General features: G+C 42.1%; 1 protein-coding gene across 3 annotated transcripts in view; it reads right to left on the bottom strand.

The window, feature by feature from the left end:
* FBN1 (fibrillin 1) overlaps window positions 1–19,894 on the bottom strand; it is a 192,673-nt gene extending 172,779 nt beyond the window's left edge. Inside the window, exons 1-2 of one of the 3 annotated variants that reach the window (XM_075207977.1) lie at window positions 19,749–19,894; window positions 19,261–19,516 (exon numbers count right to left, since the gene is read on the bottom strand). In XM_075207977.1, the coding sequence (XP_075064078.1) occupies window positions 19,261–19,433 (173 nt within the window). In that variant the 5' untranslated portion in view covers window positions 19,434–19,516; window positions 19,749–19,894. Of the gene's footprint in view, window positions 1–19,260; window positions 19,517–19,646; window positions 19,712–19,748 lie in introns of those variants that run through there. The other 2 variants (XM_075207978.1, XM_075207979.1) reach the window with 2 other exon arrangements.
* Between the last annotated feature and the right edge of the window lie 4,451 nt (window positions 19,895–24,345).

Below are 24,345 nucleotides of genomic sequence, written 5' to 3'. Positions count from 1 at the left end.
TTCAATATGACAGAGCTGGTAACCACTCACTCTAATGATTAACGTATGCCATGAATGAGGCTAAACAGAGCAGTATTTTTGGAGAAAAATAAAGTGTATTTTAGGCAGATGCCCGCACCCCTAGGCGTGCCTCTGCTTGCGGAGGAGTCTCTCAAGAGCAAAGGGTATGTGTTCTAGTTGATCACGGCATAGCGGTGCGTACCCAATGTGTTTTGCAATGCGCAATGAATGAACTTTGAAAACGTCACTCTGTAAAACCAACTATGTGCCTAATATAGATGCAGGCGATGATGTAATAAACATTGTAACCATTTCACACAAGCAATGCTCAAAATATTATTAATACATTTTACTATATAGACAATAGGATATAAACAACAGCATTCTTTCTTGCTGATAAATTTATATAAGAAATATAATTCAACATGACTTTAGCAACTAAACGTTGTCATACACCATGAATATAATGGGCCCCCTAGTGGGGATAATAGGCCCCCTCAGTTCCACAGCTGGCATTGCGTTGACAAGAACTCCTGCAGAGAAGGAAACCACATTAGCGGCCTGTACAATGAATATGTCAAACCACAGTTTAATAAGAAGGAACTTACATTGAGTAAGCAGCATCGTAAGCAGGTGCTGTGTGTGTGTTTGACAATAAATAAAGGGTAAAATGCACAGATACCATATGAAAAAATAAAATAAATAACATATATATTTATTAAAATATCCTTCACTTAAAATGAATAAGATGCAGACATGGATTTCAACCAAAAACCTTCCGTTATTAAGCTAGGGAAAAATCAAGTGCCTCCCATCGCCAAACATGCGCAATAATAAACTACTATGTTTGAGAACAGTTCCTGGAATTCCGATTCATTTCCTGTACACAAAATCTACTCTGAAGTGTGTTATGCGTAAACAAATAACTCTGCTATATTGTTACTTATTTACCTACACAAAAGTATAATATAATAATATTATATGCCTAGCTCTCCACATAAGACAGTGATCTCCAACCACTAACATATTACAGCACACCTACCTTATAATTCATGTTTGTGATGCATTTCAATTGATATAGTATGATACATAAAACAATATGAGAATATTGATGTGAATTAAAGTTGTTCATATATAGGAAGAATCTAGCTGAAGTACCTGGCGTTGCCCGGGTTTAAATCTTCAAGTTATTAAGTTTCAAAGACCTGAAGGTAGCGGTCAATTTTTTAAAAATAAAAATAATTAGCAGCTCTTACAAGACACCCATAAGGTGGCTCAGTGTCGTGTTTTGTTTTTGTCATCCAAATCCATCCAGTGGAAGGCCCAGAACAGTCTACATCACTGGGAGTTCTGACAGGGACACTAACCTCCCCTAAAACCTGGTCAGGATCCAACTAGACCACCTTGCATTGTTTCATCCCAAGCTGTGCAGGGGTGTCCGAATGCAGGATCAGATAATACTCCCCAGGTCAAAGTTCTGCCCATCGTACACCAATAGGAGGTGTAACCAGGACCCTAATCCCCCTAAAACCTGGCCAGGATCCAAATGGACCACATTGCATTGGTTTCATCACAATCGGTACAGGGGTGTCTAAATGCAGGCTCAGAACAGGTTCCCCTAGTCAAAGTTCTGCCCAGCGTACACCAGCTAGAGTTCCAGCTGGGACCCTAACTGCCCTAAAACCTGGTCAGAATCCAACTAGACCACCTTGCATTGTTTCATCACAAGCTGTTCAGGGGTGTCTGAATGCAGGATTAGATAATGCTCCCCAGGTCAAAGTTCTACCCATTGTACACCAATGGGAGGTGTAACCGGGACCCTAATCCTCCTAAAACCTGGCCAGGATCCAACTGGACCACCTTGCATTGGTTTCATCCCAATCGGTACAGGGGTGTCCGAATGTAGGTTCAGAACATGCTCCCCGGGTCAAAGTTCTGCCCAACGTACACAGCTGGAGTTCAAACCAAGACCCTAACTGCCCTAAAACCTGGTCAGAATCCAACTAGACTACCTCACATTGGTTTCATCCCAATCAGTGCAGGGGTGTTCGAATGCAGGCTCAGAACAGGCTCCCTGGGTCATAGTTCTGCCCATCGTACACCAATGGGAGGTGTAACCGGGACCCTAATCCTCCTAAAACCTGGCCAGGATCCAACTGGACCACTTTGCGTTGGTTTCATCCCAATCGGTGAAGGGGTATCCGAATGCAGAATCAGAACAGGCTCCCCAGGTCAAAGTTCTGCCCATCGTACACCAATGGGAGGTGTATCTGGGACCCTAATCCCCCTAAAACCTGGCCAGGATCCAACTAGACCACCTTGCATTGGTTTCATCCCCATCAGTGCAGGGGTGTCCGAATGCAGAATCAGAACAGTCTCCCCAGGTCAATGTTCTGCCCATCATACACCGATGGGAGGTGTAACTGGGACCCTAATCCCCCTAAAACTTGGCCAGGATACAACTACACCACCTTTTATTGGTTTCATCCCAATTGGTGCAGGGGTGTCCAAATGTAGGCTCAGAACAGGCTCCCTGGGTCAAAGTTCTGCCCAGCGTACACAGTTGGAGTTCAAACCGGGACCCTAACAGCCCTAAAACCTGGTCAGAATCCAACTAGACTACCTCACATTGGTTTCATCCCAATCGTTGCAGGGGTGTCCGAATTCAGGATCAGAACAGGCTCCCCAGGTCAATGTTCTGCCCATCATACACCAATGGGAGGTGTAACTGGGACCCTAATCCCCCTAAAACTTGGCCAGGATACAACTACACCACCTTGTATTGGTTTCATCCCAATTGGTGCAGGGGTGTCCGAATGTAGGCTCAGAACATGCTCCCTGGGTCAAAGTTCTGCCCAGCGTACACAGCTGGAGTTCAAACCAGGACCCTAACAGCCCTAAAACCTGGTCAGAATCCAACTAGACTACCTCACATTGGTTTCATCCCAATCGGTGCAGGGGTGTCCGAATTCAGGATCAGAACAGGCTCCCCAGGTCATAGTTCTGCCCATCGTACACCAATGGGAGGTGTATCTGGGACCCTAATCCCCCTAAAACCTGGCCAGAATCCAACTAGACCACCTTGCATTGTTTCATCCCAAGCTGTTCAGGGGTGTCTGAATGCAGGATCAGATAATGCTCCCCAGGTCAAAGTTCTACCCATTGTACACCAATGGGAGGTGTAACCGGGACCCTAATCCTCCTAAAACCTGGCCAGGATCCAACTGGACCACCTTGCATTGGTTTCATCCCAATCGGTACAGGGGTGTCCGAATGTAGGTTCAGAACATGCTCCCCGGGTCAAAGTTCTGCCCAACGTACACAGCTGGAGTTCAAACCAAGACCCTAACTGCCCTAAAACCTGGTCAGAATCCAACTAGACTACCTCACATTGGTTTCATCCCAATCAGTGCAGGGGTGTTCGAATGCAGTATCAGAACAGGCTCCCTGGGTCATAGTTTTGCCCATCGTACACCAATGGGAGGTGTAACCGGGACCCTAATCCTCCTAAAACCTGGCCAGGATCCAACTGGACCACTTTGCGTTGGTTTCATCCCAATCGGTGAAGGGGTATCCGAATGCAGAATCAGAACAGGTTCCCCAGGTCAAAGTTCTGCCCATCGTACACCAATGAGAGGTGTATCTAGGACCCTAATCCCCCTAAAACCTGGCCAGGATCCAACTAGACCACCTTGCATTGTTTCATCCCAATCAGTGCAGGGGTGTCCGAATGCAGAATCTGAACAGTCTCACCAGGTCAATGTTCTGCCCATCATACACCGATGGGAGGTGTAACTGGGACCCTAATCCCCCTAAAACTTGGCCAGGATACAACTACACCACCTTTTATTGGTTTCATCCCAATCGGTGCAGGGGTGTCCGAATGTAGGCTCAGAACAGGCTCCCTGGGTCAAAGTTCTGCCCAGCGTACACAGCTGGAGTTCAAACCGGGACCCTAACTGCCCTAAAACCTGGTCAGAATCCAACTAGACTACCTCACATTGGTTTCATCCCAATCGGTGCAGGGGTGTCCGAATTCAGAATCAGAACAGGCTCCCCAGGTCATAGTTCTGCCCATCGTACACCAATGGGAGGTGTATCTGGGACCCTAATCCCCCTAAAACCTGGCCAGGATCCAACTAGACCACCTTGCATTGGTTTCATCCCAATCAGTGCAGGGGTGTCTGAATGCAGGATCAGATAATGCTCCCCAGGTCAAAGTTCTACCCATTGTACACCAATGGGAGGTGTAACCGGGACCCTAATCCTCCTAAAACCTGGCCAGGATCCAACTGGACCACCTTGCATTGGTTTCATCCCAATCGGTACAGGGGTGTCCGAATGTAGGTTCAGAACATGCTCCCCGGGTCAAAGTTCTGCCCAACGTACACAGCTGGAGTTCAAACCAAGACCCTAACTGCCCTAAAACCTGGTCAGAATCCAACTAGACTACCTCACATTGGTTTCATCCCAATCAGTGCAGGGGTGTTCGAATGCAGTATCAGAACAGGCTCCCTGGGTCATAGTTCTGCCCATCGTACACCAATGGGAGGTGTAACCGGGACCCTAATCCTCCTAAAACCTGGCCAGGATCCAACTGGACCACTTTGCGTTGGTTTCATCCCAATCGGTGAAGGGGTATCCGAATGCAGAATCAGAACAGGTTCCCCAGGTCAAAGTTCTGCCCATCGTACACCAATGAGAGGTGTATCTAGGACCCTAATCCCCCTAAAACCTGGCCAGGATCCAACTAGACCACCTTGCATTGTTTCATCCCAATCAGTGCAGGGGTGTCCGAATGCAGAATCTGAACAGTCTCCCCAGGTCAATGTTCTGCCCATCATACACCGATGGGAGGTGTAACTGGGACCCTAATCCCCCTAAAACTTGGCCAGGATACAACTACACCACCTTTTATTGGTTTCATCCCAATCGGTGCAGGGGTGTCCGAATGTAGGCTCAGAACAGGCTCCCTGGGTCAAAGTTCTGCCCAGCGTACACAGCTGGAGTTCAAACCGGGACCCTAACTGCCCTAAAACCTGGTCAGAATCCAACTAGACTACCTCACATTGGTTTCATCCCAATCGGTGCAGGGGTGTCCGAATTCAGAATCAGAACAGGCTCCCCAGGTCATAGTTCTGCCCATCGTACACCAATGGGAGGTGTATCTGGGACCCTAATCCCCCTAAAACCTGGCCAGGATCCAACTAGACCACCTTGCATTGGTTTCATCCCAATCAGTGCAGGGGTGTCTGAATGCAGAATCAGAACAGGCTCCCCAGGTCAATGTTCTGCCCATCATACACTGATGGGAGGTGTAACTGGGTCCCTAATCCCCCTAAAACTTGGCCAGGATACAACTACACCACCTTGTATTGGTTTCATCCCAATCGGTGCAGGGGTGTTCGAATGCAGGCTCAGAACAGGCTTCAATATTTGTCGCTATGTTACGCTGTGATTATCTGGTCTAATAGCTTACTTTTTCAATACTAAATAACTATGTAAGATTTGACAGCTTCACCTTGAGAGCTGTGGAAGATATCACCAACAAACAAACAAACAAACAAACTTCTTTTATATAGAGAGAGATTACAAATCAACATCATAACTATTACAATAGGGGTAAACAAATGTATTATAGTCACCATAGCCAGAGTTAAAGCTTCATACAACTAATGTAAGGTTAACTGGATATGGGGTATAAGCATTTATTATTTCAAATTACAGACACTGTAGGGATAGAATAAAAGAGAGCTTAGATGGGTAACTTTCTATGGGTCTGTCACTCTCTTGTCTGTGTTCTAATTCCATACAAACATTTGAACATGGAACCAAGGCTAGTTCAAAGGTATATGATTTATTAAGCAGTTAATGTTGAATGATTGCAATTGCTCAGATTCTTAGCCATTTATTTTAATAGTCAATTAAAATATATTTTGCATTACAAAAAGACTTTTCACCCATTACACCTAAATCTGTTTGGCACATTCAGCCATCCTCTGAAACACTGCGAATCAGACGTATTAAGTTATGTCTGCTAGTTACTAACATGGAGTCCATGTAATTATTTGTTAACTTAATCCAGACTTGAAATGTGTAGAATTTAATTGCACAATTTAATCTCACAAATGTTATTTATAAATTTCATACTATACCAAATAATATATCATATTTGAACAAATATGTTACCAAAAAGAAGCCATAAATCAAAAATGTATTCAAATAAATATTACCACATACGACTTTGGTTCATAATTGTCAAGTACAAACAAATAAGGGGTATGACAAACATTTACTGTGATTTTAATATTACTGTTTATGAAGAACCACTAAACATATAAATGCAGTCACTCCTGATATGCGAACAAACTGATTTTGTCCATCTCATGTACTAAGTTCACCAGTACTTTATATCACTAAAGATGCAGTATGGAGAATTACTTCAAAAAATGGTATAATTCACAGTACTTGTAGATACCCTTAAGCTGGCTGAATATGGTACGATCCTTCTGCTTGGCCCAATACAGTTCAATAAAGTGTCAAACTTTAATTGGACAAGATTTACCCATTTGAAAACTAGAACATACAGCCATTAAATTCTACACATTCCAGCAACACTGTGGCCTGGGGATATACAGACAGCAGTTGTCTTCAATCAACTTGAAACCGCATTAACCAAAATGTCCAATAATATGATTAAATCCAATGTAGTGTTAGGCTAAAGGGTATGTATCAACAACAAAGTGTTCTATCAATTATTCCTGGGCCCCACAAATGTCATTAAATAACAGGGCTATAGATCTTGCATCACTCTTAGAACTCTTGTTCTAGATCCCAAACTACCATCTTTGATAAATAAAGAACTGTGTTGGCATCATTGTGTACTACACCAGACTTTTTCTGACTTCTTTTTAACTCTGTAAACGTCCACACAATGGTTACTAAACGCTTACAATCTATCCTTCTGCTTTTGAGAACTTAAGAATTTTCCTGCTTTCTTCACTGTAAGTAGAGTGCAGGGATTTTCTCCTTAAAGATTTGGCCTCGTTATATATCCAGAAATGGCTACAGGTAATGTCCTCAAGCTATACTTTGTGAGATGGCTGTCATTATTTTTTTGACATGACGTTACAAGAAGTTGGCACGTTGCATCAAATACAACTGTTGCTTCTGTTTGGATGTAAAATTCAAAATAATAATTATAAGAAGTCTATGTACTAAGGCAAATACAGAGGAAAGAGTGGCCAAAGTTGTCTGGACGGAGCTACAGTGCACCCACGAGATACTGAGATGATTTATCCTGTGCGTTTCACATAACTTCCAATAAACTGGGTCCCAGATTCATTGGATTCCATAAAATCGTCAATAAAGTCACTGCACAATTTCAACTTCCTTTCTCAGTGAGAATTCCAAATGTCTTTCATGTCTCTCTTCTAAAAGCAACCAGACATATTTGTTTTTCAGCTAAAGATTTAAGGCCGTAACCCATTCTTGTAGAGAAAGAACTGCAGAATATAAAGTCTGGGAAATTCTGAATTTTCATTTTCATCAAGGTTGTAGCAGTATTTGGTCCACTGGAAAGGATTTGGCCTAGAATAACTTCCTTGGATACTCTTGTTATGGCTCTACCTTTTTCCCACTAGACTGAAAGCTTTCTTATGAATAGGATGTTGTTTTGACATCTGCATTTATTTTTTCTACCCTTTATGCCTGTTTTATGTATGCTTTTTATGCTCTGTTTTTCTCGTTTTCTGGCTTTACAGAGCAGTATGGTGCCTTACAAATCAATGACAATATTAATAATCATTATAATAATAATCGCTCCTATGCTCATGCCAGCCATCTTTTGAAAAAATCCATTTTATCCATTGTATGTATGGCTGGCAGCAAGTTATTGGCAGATGCTTGTACATGGCAAAGGTTGTACAGTGCCCATGATAGGTACTTTCAGTTTCCTGGGATAGCTGATTCTTAAAATGTCATTTGTGTTTGACCCTGCCTATTATCTACCGGCCCAGACCTTGGATTTGGACTACTGTTTTCGGAATGCTGTTTTGGAACCGTTGCTGTCCTGATTTTGTTACTGGATTCTGATTTGGTGCTAAATATACCAACCATTGGGCCTGCTATATGTTAACAAGTGGTAGAGATCTATTCATTGAGTACAGACAGGCAGACTCAGACAGATAGGGTAAGCAAATGCAAAAGGTCACTCTTGTGTTAAGCAAAGCTCGCCTAAAAGCTTTTTATAAACTAATGTATGGCAAAGATTATCTGTTTGCATTTCCCCCAGTACCTAACTGGGCAGTGCGTAGTGGAAACCTTATATTGCTAACAATGACATTTCAAGATAAAGAAGTTTTGGTTTTTTTCATAGTACACTGGGATAAAGCACAATCTGCTACTGAAAGCAATAATGAACTAATAATTAAGTATAACAAAATCCAATATTCACTGCAGCAGAAGTCACTAGGGGGGGGGGGGGGGTCACAATGAATTCAATACTGCAAACATTGTTGATCCAATTTAGGAAATTCTATGAAATTCATCTCTAGTCGAACTAACACAAACTAACACATTTTAGATAACAAAATCCACTGAGACTCTCAATTACTTCATTGCTCAGCATGCAATAATGGACTAGTCTTGCAAGCCAGATGTACATTACGCACAAAAATGTAGTGTATTGCTATTACAAGAAAAATTGATAGCACAACCAAAATTTTACTTTGGTTTCTTATAAAACAGGATTACATTTTCTTACCCGATTTAGAACTGTGTAATTAACTGCATTTTTGCAAAAATGCAAGTATCCCCTGCTTCTCTGCTTCTTCTACTCATTCTGTCAGCAAACCGGTTAATAGAGTTCAAACTGAAACTACTTCAGAGATTCTAAGCACTGGATACAGCTCAGGGCCAACATAAACATTACTTCTAAGCACTTCCAAGGTCTCATCACTGGAGCTGTAGTCACATGAAAGTATTGGAGACCCTGAAACAGACCACATATGTTCCAGGACAGAATAGTATGCTAAGAAATAAACCCCAAGTTGCTAACAAATGCCCAATTCTTGCAATTGAATTCTGATATTTTAGTGAGGGAACACCATTCCCTAGTTTTAAAATGACACCTACACAAAGTGGACGTCGGCCATTTTGAGGCCATTAGGAACCAATGATGTCACTGCAGAATGAGGTATGAGTGTCAGTTCTGCCCACAAAATGGCTGCTCTGCTGTGTGAAGGTGAAATATATTTTTGTTTTTTCTTTAATTTAAGAAGACCTGTTACATGTGCACTGAGCATAGCACAACTGTGCCTTACAAGACAGTACAATTTAAAGCTTTCATCTTTTAAAAAGGCCTATTCTTTGGATGTAAAATATATTCTATTTCATAAAATATGTCCATTGAATCCCATGCCTAACATTTTCCTTTTAATGAAAGAAATTGCACCATGCTATAAGGCAGAACTGTACTATACTATTACATCAAAAGTGACAGATTCTCTTATAAAATCCAGTCACTTTTACGTTTTCTGTGGTGCAGCTACACATATGCACATCCCATAATCATGGTTCTCATGTTCACCATCTAACATCACCTGACATCATGGTCAGAACAGTGTATTGTAAATATTGATCTTCAGTAGCACAGGATAAGAACAGATTCTGAGAACTGCGTCCAGTATAAAAAACAGGAATGTGGTCATTATTAAAAGAAAATGACAGAAACTTTCAGGACTACAGCTTCAGGATTTGGGACTATTCTTTGGAATCAGGATCAGTTAGCAAATATGGTATTGCAAATATTCATTGTAATGGAAAAGGAAACAATGTAAAATGCTATGTACCCAGTACAACTGTACAGTTATACATTTCTTCATGTACACCCAAAGTGAATATGACATTATTAAGCAAATGATAACACTGACAATGATCCTAACATGATATATAGACTGCTTGGAATAGCACATGGATCTTCAGCTTGGCAATATTTGTTCATACTGAGCATATTGCTAAACACATAAATATAAAATGAAAAACATGTAAGGTAATAGAAAAGCAAATGCAGAGTAAATGGGTTTATGTGAGTGGAGGAAAGCAACGCATGCTAGAACAATCCTATGTACTATTTTTTTTGATTATTATTATTTTCTAAGATTTTATTGAGTGTACAATATTCTACGTACACATTAGGTAATATTATACTAACAAATCCAATAGGTAATAGGCCTTTATGAGGGAGTAATGCCACCTTATAAAGGCATATTTTATTGATGCCAATATACAGTTTATTAAAAAAAATAAAGGAATATAAAATTAATTTGTAACATTACATAGAAATATAGAATGCTAACATCAAATAAAAAACAACGGATGCATGATCCAGCTAGCCTGCCTTAACACTTATTCAAGAAAAAGTCCATATTGCAATGTAGTCTATGGAGTTTATTTATTGTGTAACTACATTAGTACTCTTATCTCCCTACAACAACTCAGCTGCTGTTTGTCCCCACCATAATTCAAGATCAGCACCATGTAGGAGTGTCAGTAGCCCCCCACTGTGTTCCCATGTAGGAGTGTCAGAAGCCTACCCCACTATGTCACCATGTAGAAGTTTCAGAAGCCCCCACTGTGTCACCATGCAGGAGTGTCAGAAGCCCCCCCACTATGTCATCATGTAGGAGTGTCAGAAGCCCCCCACTATGTCATCATGTAGGAGTGTCAGAAGCCCCCCACTGTGTCACCATGTAGGAGTTTCAGAAGCCCCCCCACTATGTCACCATGTAGGAGTGTCAGAAGCCCCCCACTGTGTCACCATGTAGGAGTGTCAGAAGCCCTCCACTATATCACCATGGAATGTCAGAAGCCCCCCACTATGTCACCATGTAGGAGTGTCAGAAGCCCCAAACTATGTCACCATGTATGAGTGTCAGAAGCCCCCCACTGTGTCACAATGTAGGAGTGTCAGAAGCCCCCCACTATGTCATCATGTAGGAGTGTCAGAAGCCCCCCACTATGTCACCATGTAGGAGTGTCAGAAGCCCCCCACTATGTCACCATGTAGAAGTGTCAGAAGCCCCCCACTATGTCACCATGTAGGAGTATCAGAAGCCCCCCACTATGTCACCATGTAGGAGTGTCAGAAGCCCCCCACTATGTCACCATGTAGGAGTGTCAGAAGCCCCCCACTATGTCACCATGTAGAAGTGTCAGAAGCCCCCCACTATGTCACCATGTAGGAGTATCAGAAGCCCCCCACTATGTCACCATGTAGGAGTGTCAGAAGCCCCCCACTATGTCACCATGTAGAAGTGTCAGAAGCCCCCCACTATGTCACCATGTAGGAGTATCAGAAGCCCCCCACTATGTCACCATGTAGGAGTGTCAGAAGCCCCCCACTATGTCACCATGTAGGAGTGTCAGAAGCCCCCCACTATGTCACCATGTAGAAGTGTCAGAAGCCCCCCACTATGTCACCATGTAGGAGTATCAGAAGCCCCCCACTATGTCACCATGTAGGAGTGTCACAAGCCCCCCACTATGTCACCATGTAGGAGTGTCAGAAGCCCCCCACTATGTCACCATGTAGGAGTGTCAGAAGCCCCCCACTATGTCACCATGTAGGAGTGTCAGAAGCCCCCCACTGTGTCACAATGTTGGAGTTTCAGAAGCCCCCCCACTATGTCCCCATGTAGGAATGTCAGAAGCCCCCCACTATGTCACCATGTAGGAGTGTCAGAAGCCCCTCACTGTGTCCCCATGTAGGAGTGTCAAAAGCCCCCCACCGTGTCACCATATAGAAGTGTCAGAAGCCCCCCACCGTGTCACCATGTAGGAGTGTCAGAAGTCCTCCACTATGTCACCATGTAGGAGTGTCAGAAGCCCCCCACTATGTCACCATGTAGAAGTGTCAGAAGCCCCCACTGTGTCACAATGTAGGAGTGTCAGAAGCCCCCCCACTATGTCACCATGTAGGAGTGTCAGAAGCCCCCCATTGTGTCACCATGTAGGAGTGTCAGAAGCACCCACTATATCACCATGTAGAAGTGTCAGAAGCCCTCCACTATGTCACCATATAGGAGTGTCAGAAGGCCCCCACTGTGTCCCCATGTAGGAGTGTCAAAAGCCCCCCACCGTGTCACCATATAGAAGTGTCAGAAGCCCCCCACCGTGTCACCATGTAGGAGTGTCAGAAGCCCCCCACTACATCACCATGTAGGAGTGTCAGAAGCACTCACTACGTCACCATGTAGGAGTGTCAGAAGCCCCCCACTGTGTCACCATGTAGGAGTGTCAGAAGCACTCACTACGTCACCATGTAGGAGTGTCAGAAGCTCCCCCACTATGTCACTATGTAGATGTGTCAGAAACCCCCCCACTATGTCACCATGTAGGAGTGTCAGAAGCCCCCCACTATGTCACCATGTAGGAGTGTCAGAAGCCCCCCACTATGTCACCATGTAGAAGTGTCAGAAGCCCCCCACTATGTCACCATGTAGGAGTATCAGAAGCCCCCCACTATGTCACCATGTAGCAGTGTCAGAAGCCCCCCACTATGTCACCATGTAGAAGTGTCAGAAGCCCCCACTATGTCACCATGTAGGAGTATCAGAAGTCCCCCACTATGTCACCATGTAGGAGTGTCAGAAGCCCCCCACTATGTCACCATGTAGGAGTGTCAGAAGCCCCCCACTATGTCACCATGTAGAAGTGTCAGAAGCCTCCCACTATGTCACCATGTAGGAGTATCAGAAGCCCCCCACTATGTCACCATGTAGGAGTGTCACAAGCCCCCCACTATGTCACCATGTAGGAGTGTCACAAGCCCCCCACTATGTCACCATATAGAAGTGTCAGAAGCCCCCCACCGTGTCACCATGTAGGAGTGTCAGAAGTCCTCCACTATGTCACCATGTAGGAGTGTCAGAAGCCCCCCACTATGTCACCATGTAGAAGTGCCAGAAGCCCCCACTGTGTCACAATGTAGGAGTGTCAGAAGCCCCCCCACTATGTCACCATGTAGGAGTGTCAGAAGCCCCCCATTGTGTCACCATGTAGGAGTGTCAGAAGCACCCACTATATCACCATGTAGAAGTGTCAGAAGCCCCCCACTATGTCACCATATAGGAGTGTCAGAAGGCCCCCACTGTGTCCCCATGTAGGAGTGTCAAAAGCCCCCCACCGTGTCACCATATAGAAGTGTCAGAAGCCCCCCACCGTGTCACCATGTAGGAGTGTCAGAAGCCCCCCACTACATCACCATGTAGGAGTATCAGAAGCACTCACTACTTCACCATGTAGGAGTGTCAGAAGCCCCCCACTGTGTCACCATGTAGGAGTATCAGAAGCACTCACTACGTCACCATGTAGGAGTGTCAGAAGCTCCCCCACTATGTCACTATGTAGATGTGTCAGAAACCCCCACTATGTCACCATGTAGGTGTGTCAGAAGCCCCCCACTATGTCACCATGTAGGAGTGTCAGAAGCTCCCCACTATGTCACCATGTAGGAGTGTCAGAAGCTCCCCACTATGTCACCATGTAGGTGTGTCAGAAGCCCCCCACTATGTCACCATGTAGGAGTGTCAGAAGCTCCCCACTATGTCATCAAGCCCTGTAGTTCAGAGCCTGGTCTAACAACTACATCTCCCATAAGCCACCACACACTGCTGCACTAACTGAAGTAGTACAGGACCTTAATTACACTCAGTAAACAACTTGCTTAGATGTACGTTACAGCGCAAGTAAGGGAAATTGAGACTGCCCTCGGCTCTGAGGTTGCGAACAGGAGCCATTGGCTTGATCATCAAGTAGGGAAAACACTCCTGTCATGAAACAGTTAAGACACTAAACCATCTTTGTAGCACACATATACAAGTGGAAAATATTTATACACATCTAAAAAACAGGCAATGATTCAGAGTAACTGAAACTTGATACTGTATTGTATAATCTATGCTAAACTGTTTTATATTATATGCATAAAATTGTTATTGAAGTCTATGGACCCGATTCCTTAATGGACGTAAATGGTGATATATTATTTGTATAATTCGCACAATTACTCTGCCAAAACCGGACAATATGCCACAAAACGTATCCTCATCTTTGAGCGCAAAGGACACTTGCTACAACCTATGATTTCAGGCAGGGAACAGGGCAGTGAAGGGGCGAATGTCTTCAATCAATGCACAGTATGGACGTGCCAAGCCCAAGCGCATGCAGCCGAATCAAGCTCTGGGCATTCCTCGGGTACTTGTTTTTTCAGCTGACACTCTTGCTCCAGCTACAGGTCTAGTCTAAGTGCTGATTACTTTGATGATGACTGTGTATGTATGCTATGACATGTGTTTGCAATCAGGAGGAGTTGTAAAAAAGTATTTTATGTACAGTAGACATTCATAACATACTAATAAATCTATTGAATGAAAACATAAAGCTTTTTGTTTATTTTTTAATGTTTTATCATTAATGCCTATATTATTAACAGGTGACATTAAATGAATAATTTTTTCCCTGTGCATTCTTTTGTAAGTTTATATTCCACATAGGTATTGGACATATCCTGCAATATCTTGTCTAGTAGAGCAGAGCAGACCTACACCCGTATTCATCGCCACACATCTCTTCAGACCTAGTCCTTGTTGAAAAGGACATACATATACCCAATTTCCGCATTGCGCACATTGCGCACAGTATAGGTTCCTTAATGAATCAGGCCCAATGTGTAATGAGAGTATAATATATTAAATGCGCCACACCTGCGTGCAAACTTACCTGATATATGTATAATTGACCATGCAATGTGTTATATGTTTCTAGGCTTATATGGCTATCTATTTGTACTGTATAAATATATAGCAGAATCTGTGTGCAAGTAGCTGGTTATATATACTGTGTATATAACTGCAAGTATGAAGTCTAAGACTCATACCATTTTGTGTTTGTGAATAGTAGTAGTACATATGTCTAACACAATGAGAATATTGAGGAACAAAAAAGAAACCATATTTCTGAGTAAACTGGAAACTGCCTTTGTGAGTGGTTAATATATTATCTTACCCGCAGAATATACTATATTATAATACGTTATGTAAGGATTTTTATGTACTCTTTATATAATCTCAAAGTTATCTGATTAAGTTTGAGTTCATGATACCGGAGAGAATGGATGACTGAACAGTTTGTCTTTAACACATTGTGTTCATAATATATTTGTATTGACACAGCGATTACCACATAATGGTGGGTTACTGAATGAACGAATACATTAAGACATGTGTGATATCTGGGTGGCTTTGCTCAGTCAAACAAGGAAGCCATGTAAGTAGCACTTACGGACCTCTTGTGGCAGGGATTTAGTGGGGACTCCCTGTCTCTGGTTTCTGTGATACAAGATGAACATTTAGGAAGGTTGGGAATGGGGAGTGGCAAGACCCAGACAAGAGAACTGGTGGGGGTGACATAGTGACACAGTGGGCACAGTCAGCAAGATTAGAGTTAGATGGGAAACTGGTAAACTTTGATGAACAGGTGAGTTTTCAGAAAGCATAAAAATCTTTGGAGGCTGATGGAGCATCTGACTGGGCGTTTAAGTAAATTACATTAGTGGGGAGCGGTCTTGGCTTTGGGAGTAGGATGTGGTTATCAGTAGGGAGTTGAAGTGCCTGTTGTTGGCAGAGTGGAGACAGCGCGGGGGTGGGGGTGGGTGGTGCAGTAAGATGAGGTCAGAGAGGGGGTGAGGAGTGGTTGAGGTCTTTATAGAAAAGGGTGATGAAATGGATTCTGTAGGGAACAGGAAACCAGTGTAGAGAGCTTCAGAGTGCAGGGAGGCAGAAGTGGAGCTGTAGGAGAAGAAAATCAGTCTTGCCAAAGCATTGAGGATGACTTAAGTGGGAAGAGATGAGTTACAGGGTGGGCAGACAGTAGGTGAAAGTGAATGTTTATTTCTATTTGTTACCCAATAATTAGGGTTTGTCCAGAATAAATAAAATTAAAACTTGGGTATACTACAAAATAAAAATTATTCATGGTAAACGTAACATAAAAAGAAAATTTGAAAATTGGTCTGGTCATATGGGCCAAAACTCGTGATCTTGAAAGGGTTAAAAGTGTATTAATTACAATGAGAAATGTCCCTTTGGAGCTGTAAGAAAAATACCATCTAAAACTATAACCTCATACTTTTAATTAAATCTGTACAGTAACCAAACCTGTGCTTCATAGTACATTGGTCCAGGGAGCTACCCACCCATCAACAGAGGCAGGGATTATACAAAAATAATGTTATTGTACAGTCAATAAAGGCTTTATGAATGCAGTTTTAATAAAAAATATTTTCTTTGTGTTATTTTCATTTTTGTTTTAATAGACCTGTAATGCTTCCACTATGGGAGTACCATAACTCTGCAGAATGTAGGCTACATACCCACTGATGATAACTTCTGTATTTATGATTATTTCCAAAGTAATCTAAACACATATAAATGGGTGTGGGGAAAAAATAGTGTACCAAATGAGATAGTACATCTTCAAGTGTGGTTTTCTATGTGTTTTTATGTGCATTTTCACATGCGCTAAAAAAGGCATTGCAAACACCAGTGTGATTGCAGCCTTAATTGTGTTGCAGCCCTTTCAGCTCCCCTTACTGGCTGGACTGCACCACTGCAAAGATTAAGATCTGTTACATTCTATAGTTGGTCCTCTACCTAATCAGGAATGATATCTCCAAAACAAGGATTCCCAGACTATAGGAGAACCAGAATTCTGTTTTGAATAACATTCTATAAAACAGAGAAACAATCCACAAATTGATTCTTCCTTTGCTTAACATTACACATTTTAAAACCTCTTCTTTAAAACATATATCAAAACACTGATTAATTTTAATACTTTTACAGTATTTTCCAAATATAAACAGCCTCTGTATTCAAAATGTACAAGTATATTAAGATTAGCGCAACTGTAATTCTTCTCTTCCCCAAAGAGAGCCTCACTTAAAAAGTCATTCCAATTGTTTTGGTAACCCACTATTTAAAGTGATGCAATATACTTAAAGGAACTCCAACTATTAACGCTAAGCCTGTTATGTGATATCTCAATCTTGTACTAAACAAATTTGTTTGGAAATATCTTCTTTCTAAACCAATTCATGGAAATTGTTATCTGTGAGCAAAGAAAAATTGCACATAGCTGACATATTTTGGCATGAGTTTCTATATCCTGTCATTTTAATAGAGACTATCAGAACAAGCCTCCACCATATTCTCCGTCTAAGTCAAAGGGTTACATAGCATTCACAAAGCAACAGGCAAATGACATTATAGAATCATTGTAATATTAGATAGTCACATATTAGTACAGGAAAAACTACCCATAACTCCTTCAGAAAGTTAGCCTTTTATTTCTTAAGTGCATGTGCTTTTCTGGAAGACTATTATTTATAATGAATTTTATGTTTGAAGCGTAATAAAAATGAAGGTGGTCATCTGAAATAAAACGTAATAATACTGCAACAGGTATATAACACCAATTGTGGTACTGCGCTAGTTACATTAAATAAAGATGACGGGCACAACTGTAAACTTGTAAACGATTATGCAAAAATGCATGTCATCATTGTAAATGGATAGTGATCCAATTAGATACCTATATATAATTAGGAAAGTCAGTTTTAGCAGGTCACACCCAATTCACACACAAATTAAAATTACATATACAAAAATTTAACTCAATTTTATATTGCAACATAAATAGGAAAATGGTTCCATGACAGCCACATACTATACATTGATAAATGATTATATTGATGCAAAGTACTTGATCATGTAATTTCAGACATTGTACATATCTTTTCTAGGGAAAAGTGATCATACTATATGGCTGGGGTACTTGTGATATACTGCATCATTTGATCTTACAAATTGGCTATGTAGGCACTAATACAGTGGGTATTTAAAAAAAAAGTATGAACTGTTGTATACCAAAATAGAGATTGCATTACACAGCGCGCTGAACACTTAATGGGCTGTCAATTTTAACTATTTAATATTGTTGCATAAACTCTCGATTTCTTCAGGAGATATTGTATCGCATGATTGCATGAAAAAGTTTTAATGTGTTTATAGGTAAATCCCAACTGCAACATGATGAGAAAGTGGGGATATACATACAGAAACCCCATCCAATTCTATGCATCATATTAGTAAATGACAATGAGAAAGAGCACTATTACTGTAGTAAAACTCTGCTTATGATGTAAGGGTCCACTCCCCTCTCCTATCTGTAATCCACAAAATGCAGCATGTAAATCCCACTGTTTGTATAATATAGAAACCACCCTAGTGATTAAAGGCTGAAAACCCTAACATTTGAATCTGTTTAAGGATTCTTAAGGAGCTCTTTGTTAAAAAATGGCATTGGTCTTGTCTGCAAGGCAGACTTGGCACAGCAAGTGGTGCTGGAAAGTTTATAAGATGAAACCAAGTGGCATCATTTTATGATCCCAGATAAATTGAACTGTGATCTCCAGTATCAACAGCTTCAGAAAAATGTACAGTGCCAGTTACATTTTAATGTTGAACCCACAAAGAACTAGCTCCAATACAATGGCATTAATTGGACTTTTTACATACTATTTGTTTTATCTGTGGCCTCTTAGTGTCTAACCCCAATCACTGTACCCAGTAACTATGACATGATGGACAATATGTATGTACCTATATAGATCACTGGCTACTGGTAATACCACCAACCCTTTAATAAGTGGTATATTACAATTATATCATTTAAATTAAATGTAGACATTTGGGTACAAGTCATTATACAAAATGCTGAGTTTGACAGCTGTGTGGCAGATGCAACAATATTTAGTTTTTAATTACCTTCTGGTTGCTTGCTATAAATCCACTAAATTATAAGCAGTCCCATCTGTGCATATAACTATTGCTAATATTAACAATAAAACGCAACACTAGGTACATGCATAAAGCAGTCACAGCTTTCCTGAGATTTTGCGTGCATACAAATCACTGCCTATATTGCACCTATTAACACGTGGTTTACAAGCTCCACAAGTGAAGTAACGAAATTAAGTTTAAGTAAACAATTCCAAGACAAGGATGACTGTCAGTTCTACAGCACGCGTATATGCATCCAGAATTAGGATAGCATAGATGCATTACATAGAGATAACATGGCAGCTGGACATGACAGGGTCACTTATGTATATACAGTACATCAATGGTCAATAGTTACCCTTTGAGCACGTCATGACCTGCTCCGGCACCTCCACCTCTTCTCTTAGCTCTGCTGGCTCTCACTTCCTTCACTGTATCAGCTGTCACATCTTTGTCAGCACCTTGACTTGCACTGAAGGACAGGAACGCTGTAAATCCAACTGCCAACCCCAATAGATTCCCCAGCCGCATCCTACCGCTGCTTACAGGGGCTCCTTCTTCTGATCCACTTTACTTTCACTCCCCTGGCTCAGATCTGTTGGCTCCAAAAGGTCCTGTCCAAAAGAATAAATACAAGTCTTCTCAGATTAGGTGGCAGATGAGGGAGTACAGCAGAGACACCAGCAAACTCATCTACAACTCACAAAAAAATATTAACAATCTTACAGCTTCTATCTAGCGTACTTCAAAAATATCATTACGCAGGCAGAAGGTTGCGCTGCCCTACCCCCAGAACGCACACTTTCCAAGAAGTTATAGAGAAATCAGAAGTAGGTTCCAGGTTACCTTCAACATGCACCCAAGTCAGCACATGTCATGTTCCTTTTGGTGTGGGGACAGATGCTATTTAGAATTTATAGAACAAAGTGGCCGTTAGGGACAATAAACAAGATAAAAAGCTTAGTGGCAGTGAACCCGCCCAGAAACATCAGGCAGGAGCTGCGGCTGCTCCTACTAAGGCTCAGGCTCAGCCCTTCTTGGCTGGAGCAGCGTGTGAGGCTGTCCAGGGGCTGTGTGTGTGTGTGTGTGTGTGTGAGTGTGTGTGTATATAGTATACGGGCTCTCCCTGCAACTCACCACTGTGGTGCAATTGAGAAGACTTTCTTTTTCACACCTGCAGCATTACAGTTCATTTTCAATGCAAAACAAAAATTATTTGGATGGAAAATGCTGCTGTGTATGTATTTTTTTTTCCTGCATAGACGTTACATTTATATATTTGAAAGAGGAAAATATATACTACATTATCTTGGCTATAAGCTAGACTATTGGTTTGTCTGCTGTGACAATCTGTCCCACAAGTTGCATGTTCTGTAGCTACACTTGCAATGACTGTCTTTATCTTTGCAACAATCTGACCATGTTGCAGCTCGATGAGCAGACAAAATTGGTACAGATCACACTCAAAAATAGTGATGTCTGAAAGTCAGTTTTAATGAGGAAATTTCTCTAACTTGGGGCTGATTTAAAATTTTAAAATAAAAGTTTCCTGTCTGTCTATGCATTTGTTATATACAAGCAGCTCAAAATGTCTCTGTAAGTGTATGTTCTCCCTGTGTTTGCGTGGGTTTCCTCTGGGTGCTCTGGTTTCCTCCCACACTCCAAAAAGATACTAGTAGGTTAATTGGCTGCAATTAAAATTGACCTTAGTCTCTCTCGGTCTATGTGTGTGTATGTTAGGGAATTTAGACTGTAAGCTCCAATGGGGCAGGGACTAATGTGAATGAGTTCTCTGTACAGCGCTGCGGAATCAGTGGCGCTATATAAATAAATGTTGATGATGATAAGTTGTGTGCACATACAGTGCATCAAATGTCATACAACGTGCATATCCAGCTCTAATTCAGCCACTAGTACATGAATGGGTGCGCACCCACATCCTCATTTTGGGAACAGCCCCCTGTAAAGTAGGAATGTGCCTACCTTCCCCCCAGCCCCAGGAAAAAAACAACCCCATACTGAAAGCACTAGGGCTCTTCCCACACCTCTGGTGTGGTGGGTGTGGTGTAATAAATGTTATCAAAAAATATTAAAGCATATCTGCCTGGGTAACTATAGGTCTTTGCAAGCCATGGCAGCCTTAATCTGCTTGGGTATGCCAGTAATTTTGGTACTACAAGTGTCAGCATAGCCATGGCTGCCAGATGTCAGCATGACGGGACACACCTAACAATATTTTCTAAAATTCAAAATAATGAACTAGTTGATTTCAGTTGGATTATTATCAGATAATGCATTGATTTTAGGGCAACACACTGAAATATTGGTCCAAATGGCTAACATCATACCATGGTCAGCCAACTTTATAGCAGTGTTTGTTGTCGTATCCTTGACAGTCTGTAAAACTTCTCTGGTCTCACATCTCAATTCATCTCCATGAAACCTACATAACATGTTCATCACTCATCATTCACAACCTTTCCATCCAAAACTTCTAATGACTTTCATAATGTCAGTGGCTAATCTTGTGTCGTATGTTTCTGAATCCCACCACTTTCCTTCAGGAGAGGCAGATGCTGCAGATGCACAGAGAAAAGGAACGTTTGAAGAGACACAGGGCTAGATTTATAAGCTGTGGGTTTGAAAAAGTGGGGATGTTGCCTATAGCAACCAATCAGATTTTAGCTGTCATTTTGTAGAAGGTACTAAATAAATGAAAGCTAGAATCTGATTGGTTGCTATAGGCAACATCCCCACTTTTTCAAACCCGCAGCTTAGTAAATTTAGCCCACAGTGTTTTGGGACTAAGGCAAATTATGCTCCTTTTATTATTCCAAAATTGTTGCAACTGTTTATCGCTGTAACAGCCTCTCTCTTTCAGGTTGCTATTTAATATGTTTCAGCAATCTCCTGTGATGCTGTTTACCTGGTTCTTAGGGTGCAGTGTGCAATTCCAACATAGTGGATGAAATTCTGTGCATAGCACAAAGAGTGCTGGCTCTTCTACCAGGTTAGTCTGGTCACTGTCTGAATCACAGATCCACTTACAGTGGCCTGATATGGCGTAGATATCCTACTGCAAGCAGGCAGCGGTCCAATGTGAGAAGATATCACTGTCTGTAGAGATCATGTTGTGCAAAAGGAGTTTTGTTGCAGTGTTGAACCTTCTTCAGTGGGTAAAGGGGTGTGTGATTGTGTGATTAGTACAGAGCTCCAACTTTCTGTATTATCACACAATCATCCCCCACCGAGCATAGCCGGATTAAGGGGGGGCACAGGGGGCACGTGCCCCGGGCCCCCCTCTCTCCAAGGGCCCCCCGCCGCCGCGCGCATCACCTCTACTGATTTTTTTTTTATTATTATTTTTTTCTTAATAGCGGCGGCGGCGGGGGGCCTTCGGAGAGAGGGGGGGTTGCGCTCGGGTTCAGGGCTCCCTGCGTTGGTGGGGGGAGCAGGATAGTGGAAAAAAAAATATAGATACTACTCACCTCATGACAGCGCCGGCGTCCCTCCTCTCTGCACTGTTAACACTGAATGACAGGCGTGACGTCATCAAGTCACGCCTGTCATTCAGTGAGGAGCAGCGCGGAGAGGACCAGGAAAGAAACAGGCAGACAGAAGAGAAGAGAAGAATGAAGCTCCAAGAAAGGTAAGTAAAAAAAAAAAGGGAATAACGAAGAAAGGGACACAATGTAGGAAAAAAAGGAGAAGAAAGGGACACTATGGAGGAAAAAAGGAGAAGAAAGGGACACTATGTAGGAAAAAAAGGAGAAGAAAGGGACACTATGTAGGAAAAAAGGAGAAGAAAGGCACAGTATGGAGGAAAAAGGGGGAGAAGAAAGGGACACTATGGAGGAAAAAGGGGGAGAAGAAAGGGACACTATGGAGGAAAAAGGGGGAGAAGAAAGGGACACTATGGAGGAAAAAAGGAGAAGAAAGGGACACTATGTATGAAAAAAGGAGAAGAAAGGCACAGTATGGAGGAAAAAGGGGGAGAAGAAAGGGACACTATGGAGGAAAAAGGGGGAGAAGAAAGGGACACTATGGAGGAAAAAGGAGAAGAAAGGGACACTATGTATGAAAAAAGGAGAAGAAAGGCACAGTATGGAGGAAAAAGGGGGAGAAGAAAGGGACACTATGGAGGAAAAAAGGAGAAGAAAGGGACACTATGTAGGAAAAAAAGGAGAAGAAAGGGACACTATGTAGGAAAAAACGAGAAGAAAGGCACAGTATGGAGGAAAAAGGGGGAGAAGAAAGGGACACTATGGAGGAAAAAGGGGGAGAAGAAAGGGACACTATGGAGGAAAAAAGGAGAAGAAAGGGACACTATGTATGAAAAAAGGAGAAGAAAGGCACAGTATGGAGGAAAAAGGGGGAGAAGAAAGGGACACTATGGAGGAAAAAAGGAGAAGAAAGGGACACTATGTAGGAAAAAAAGGAGAAGAAAGAGACACTATGTAGGAAAAAACGAGAAGAAAGGCACAGTATGGAGGAAAAAGGGGGAGAAGAAAGGGACACTATGGAGGAAAAAGGGGGAGAAGAAAGGCACACTATGGAGGAAAAAGGGGGAGCAGAGAGGCTCAGTAAGGAAAAAGGGGGAAAAGAGAGGCACAGTAAGGAAAAAAGGGGGAGAGGAGAGGCACAGTAAGAAAAAAGGGGGAGAAGAGAAGCACAGTAAGGTAAAAAGGGGGAGAAGAGAGGCACAGTAAGGAAAAAGGGGGAGAAGAGAGGCACAATAGTGGGGACAATTAATTTAAGATGGGGTGGTTTGGGCGCTACTGAATGTGGGGGTGAGTTTGGGGAGAATGAGGTCCCTTTATTAAATGTGCCTATGAATTATTTAATGGCAGTGACGGTTGCGAGAAATAGGTATATTTCTGAAATGAAAATACTATTAATTTATTGCTGGGGCTGTTTGTAGGGAGGGAAATAGGTTTATGTATTAAATGTGAATACTATTATTTTAATGTTGGGGCTGGAGGAAGGCCTAATTATTAATCATGGGTGGTACTGATTTAACGCCGGGGGTGGTTGTAATTTTCTAAATGTACCCATTTTTTTTTTCAAGTAGGGCCCCTAACATTCCAGGATCCAGACAAGCTGCAACTAAAGAAACCTGCAGCACAGGTGGTGAAAGTGAGAAGAACAGGTAGGAGAGAGCAGCAAAGTCTGTGAAATGTTGTGATTCTAGTGGGACAATCCCAATTTTTGGTGACCGTTCAATGGTGTACACAACAATGCAGTTTTTTTTGTCTGTAGGAGGGTGGCCTGGCCATGCCCAATGATGCATTATCAATGGTATTTTAATTTGCGGTATCATTGCTAGTTTTAATGTGCATTATAAATTTTATTTTTAAAGTTCGGTATCATTGCTAGTTTTAGCGTGCGGTATCATTGCTAGTTTTAGTGTACGTTATCAATGGTATTTTTAATGTATGATATC

The sequence above is a fragment of the Mixophyes fleayi genome, chromosome 4 (assembly GCF_038048845.1).
Source record: "Mixophyes fleayi isolate aMixFle1 chromosome 4, aMixFle1.hap1, whole genome shotgun sequence".
Lineage (NCBI taxonomy): Eukaryota > Metazoa > Chordata > Amphibia > Anura > Limnodynastidae > Mixophyes > Mixophyes fleayi.
This window is presented reverse-complemented; position numbering and strand designations above follow the sequence as displayed.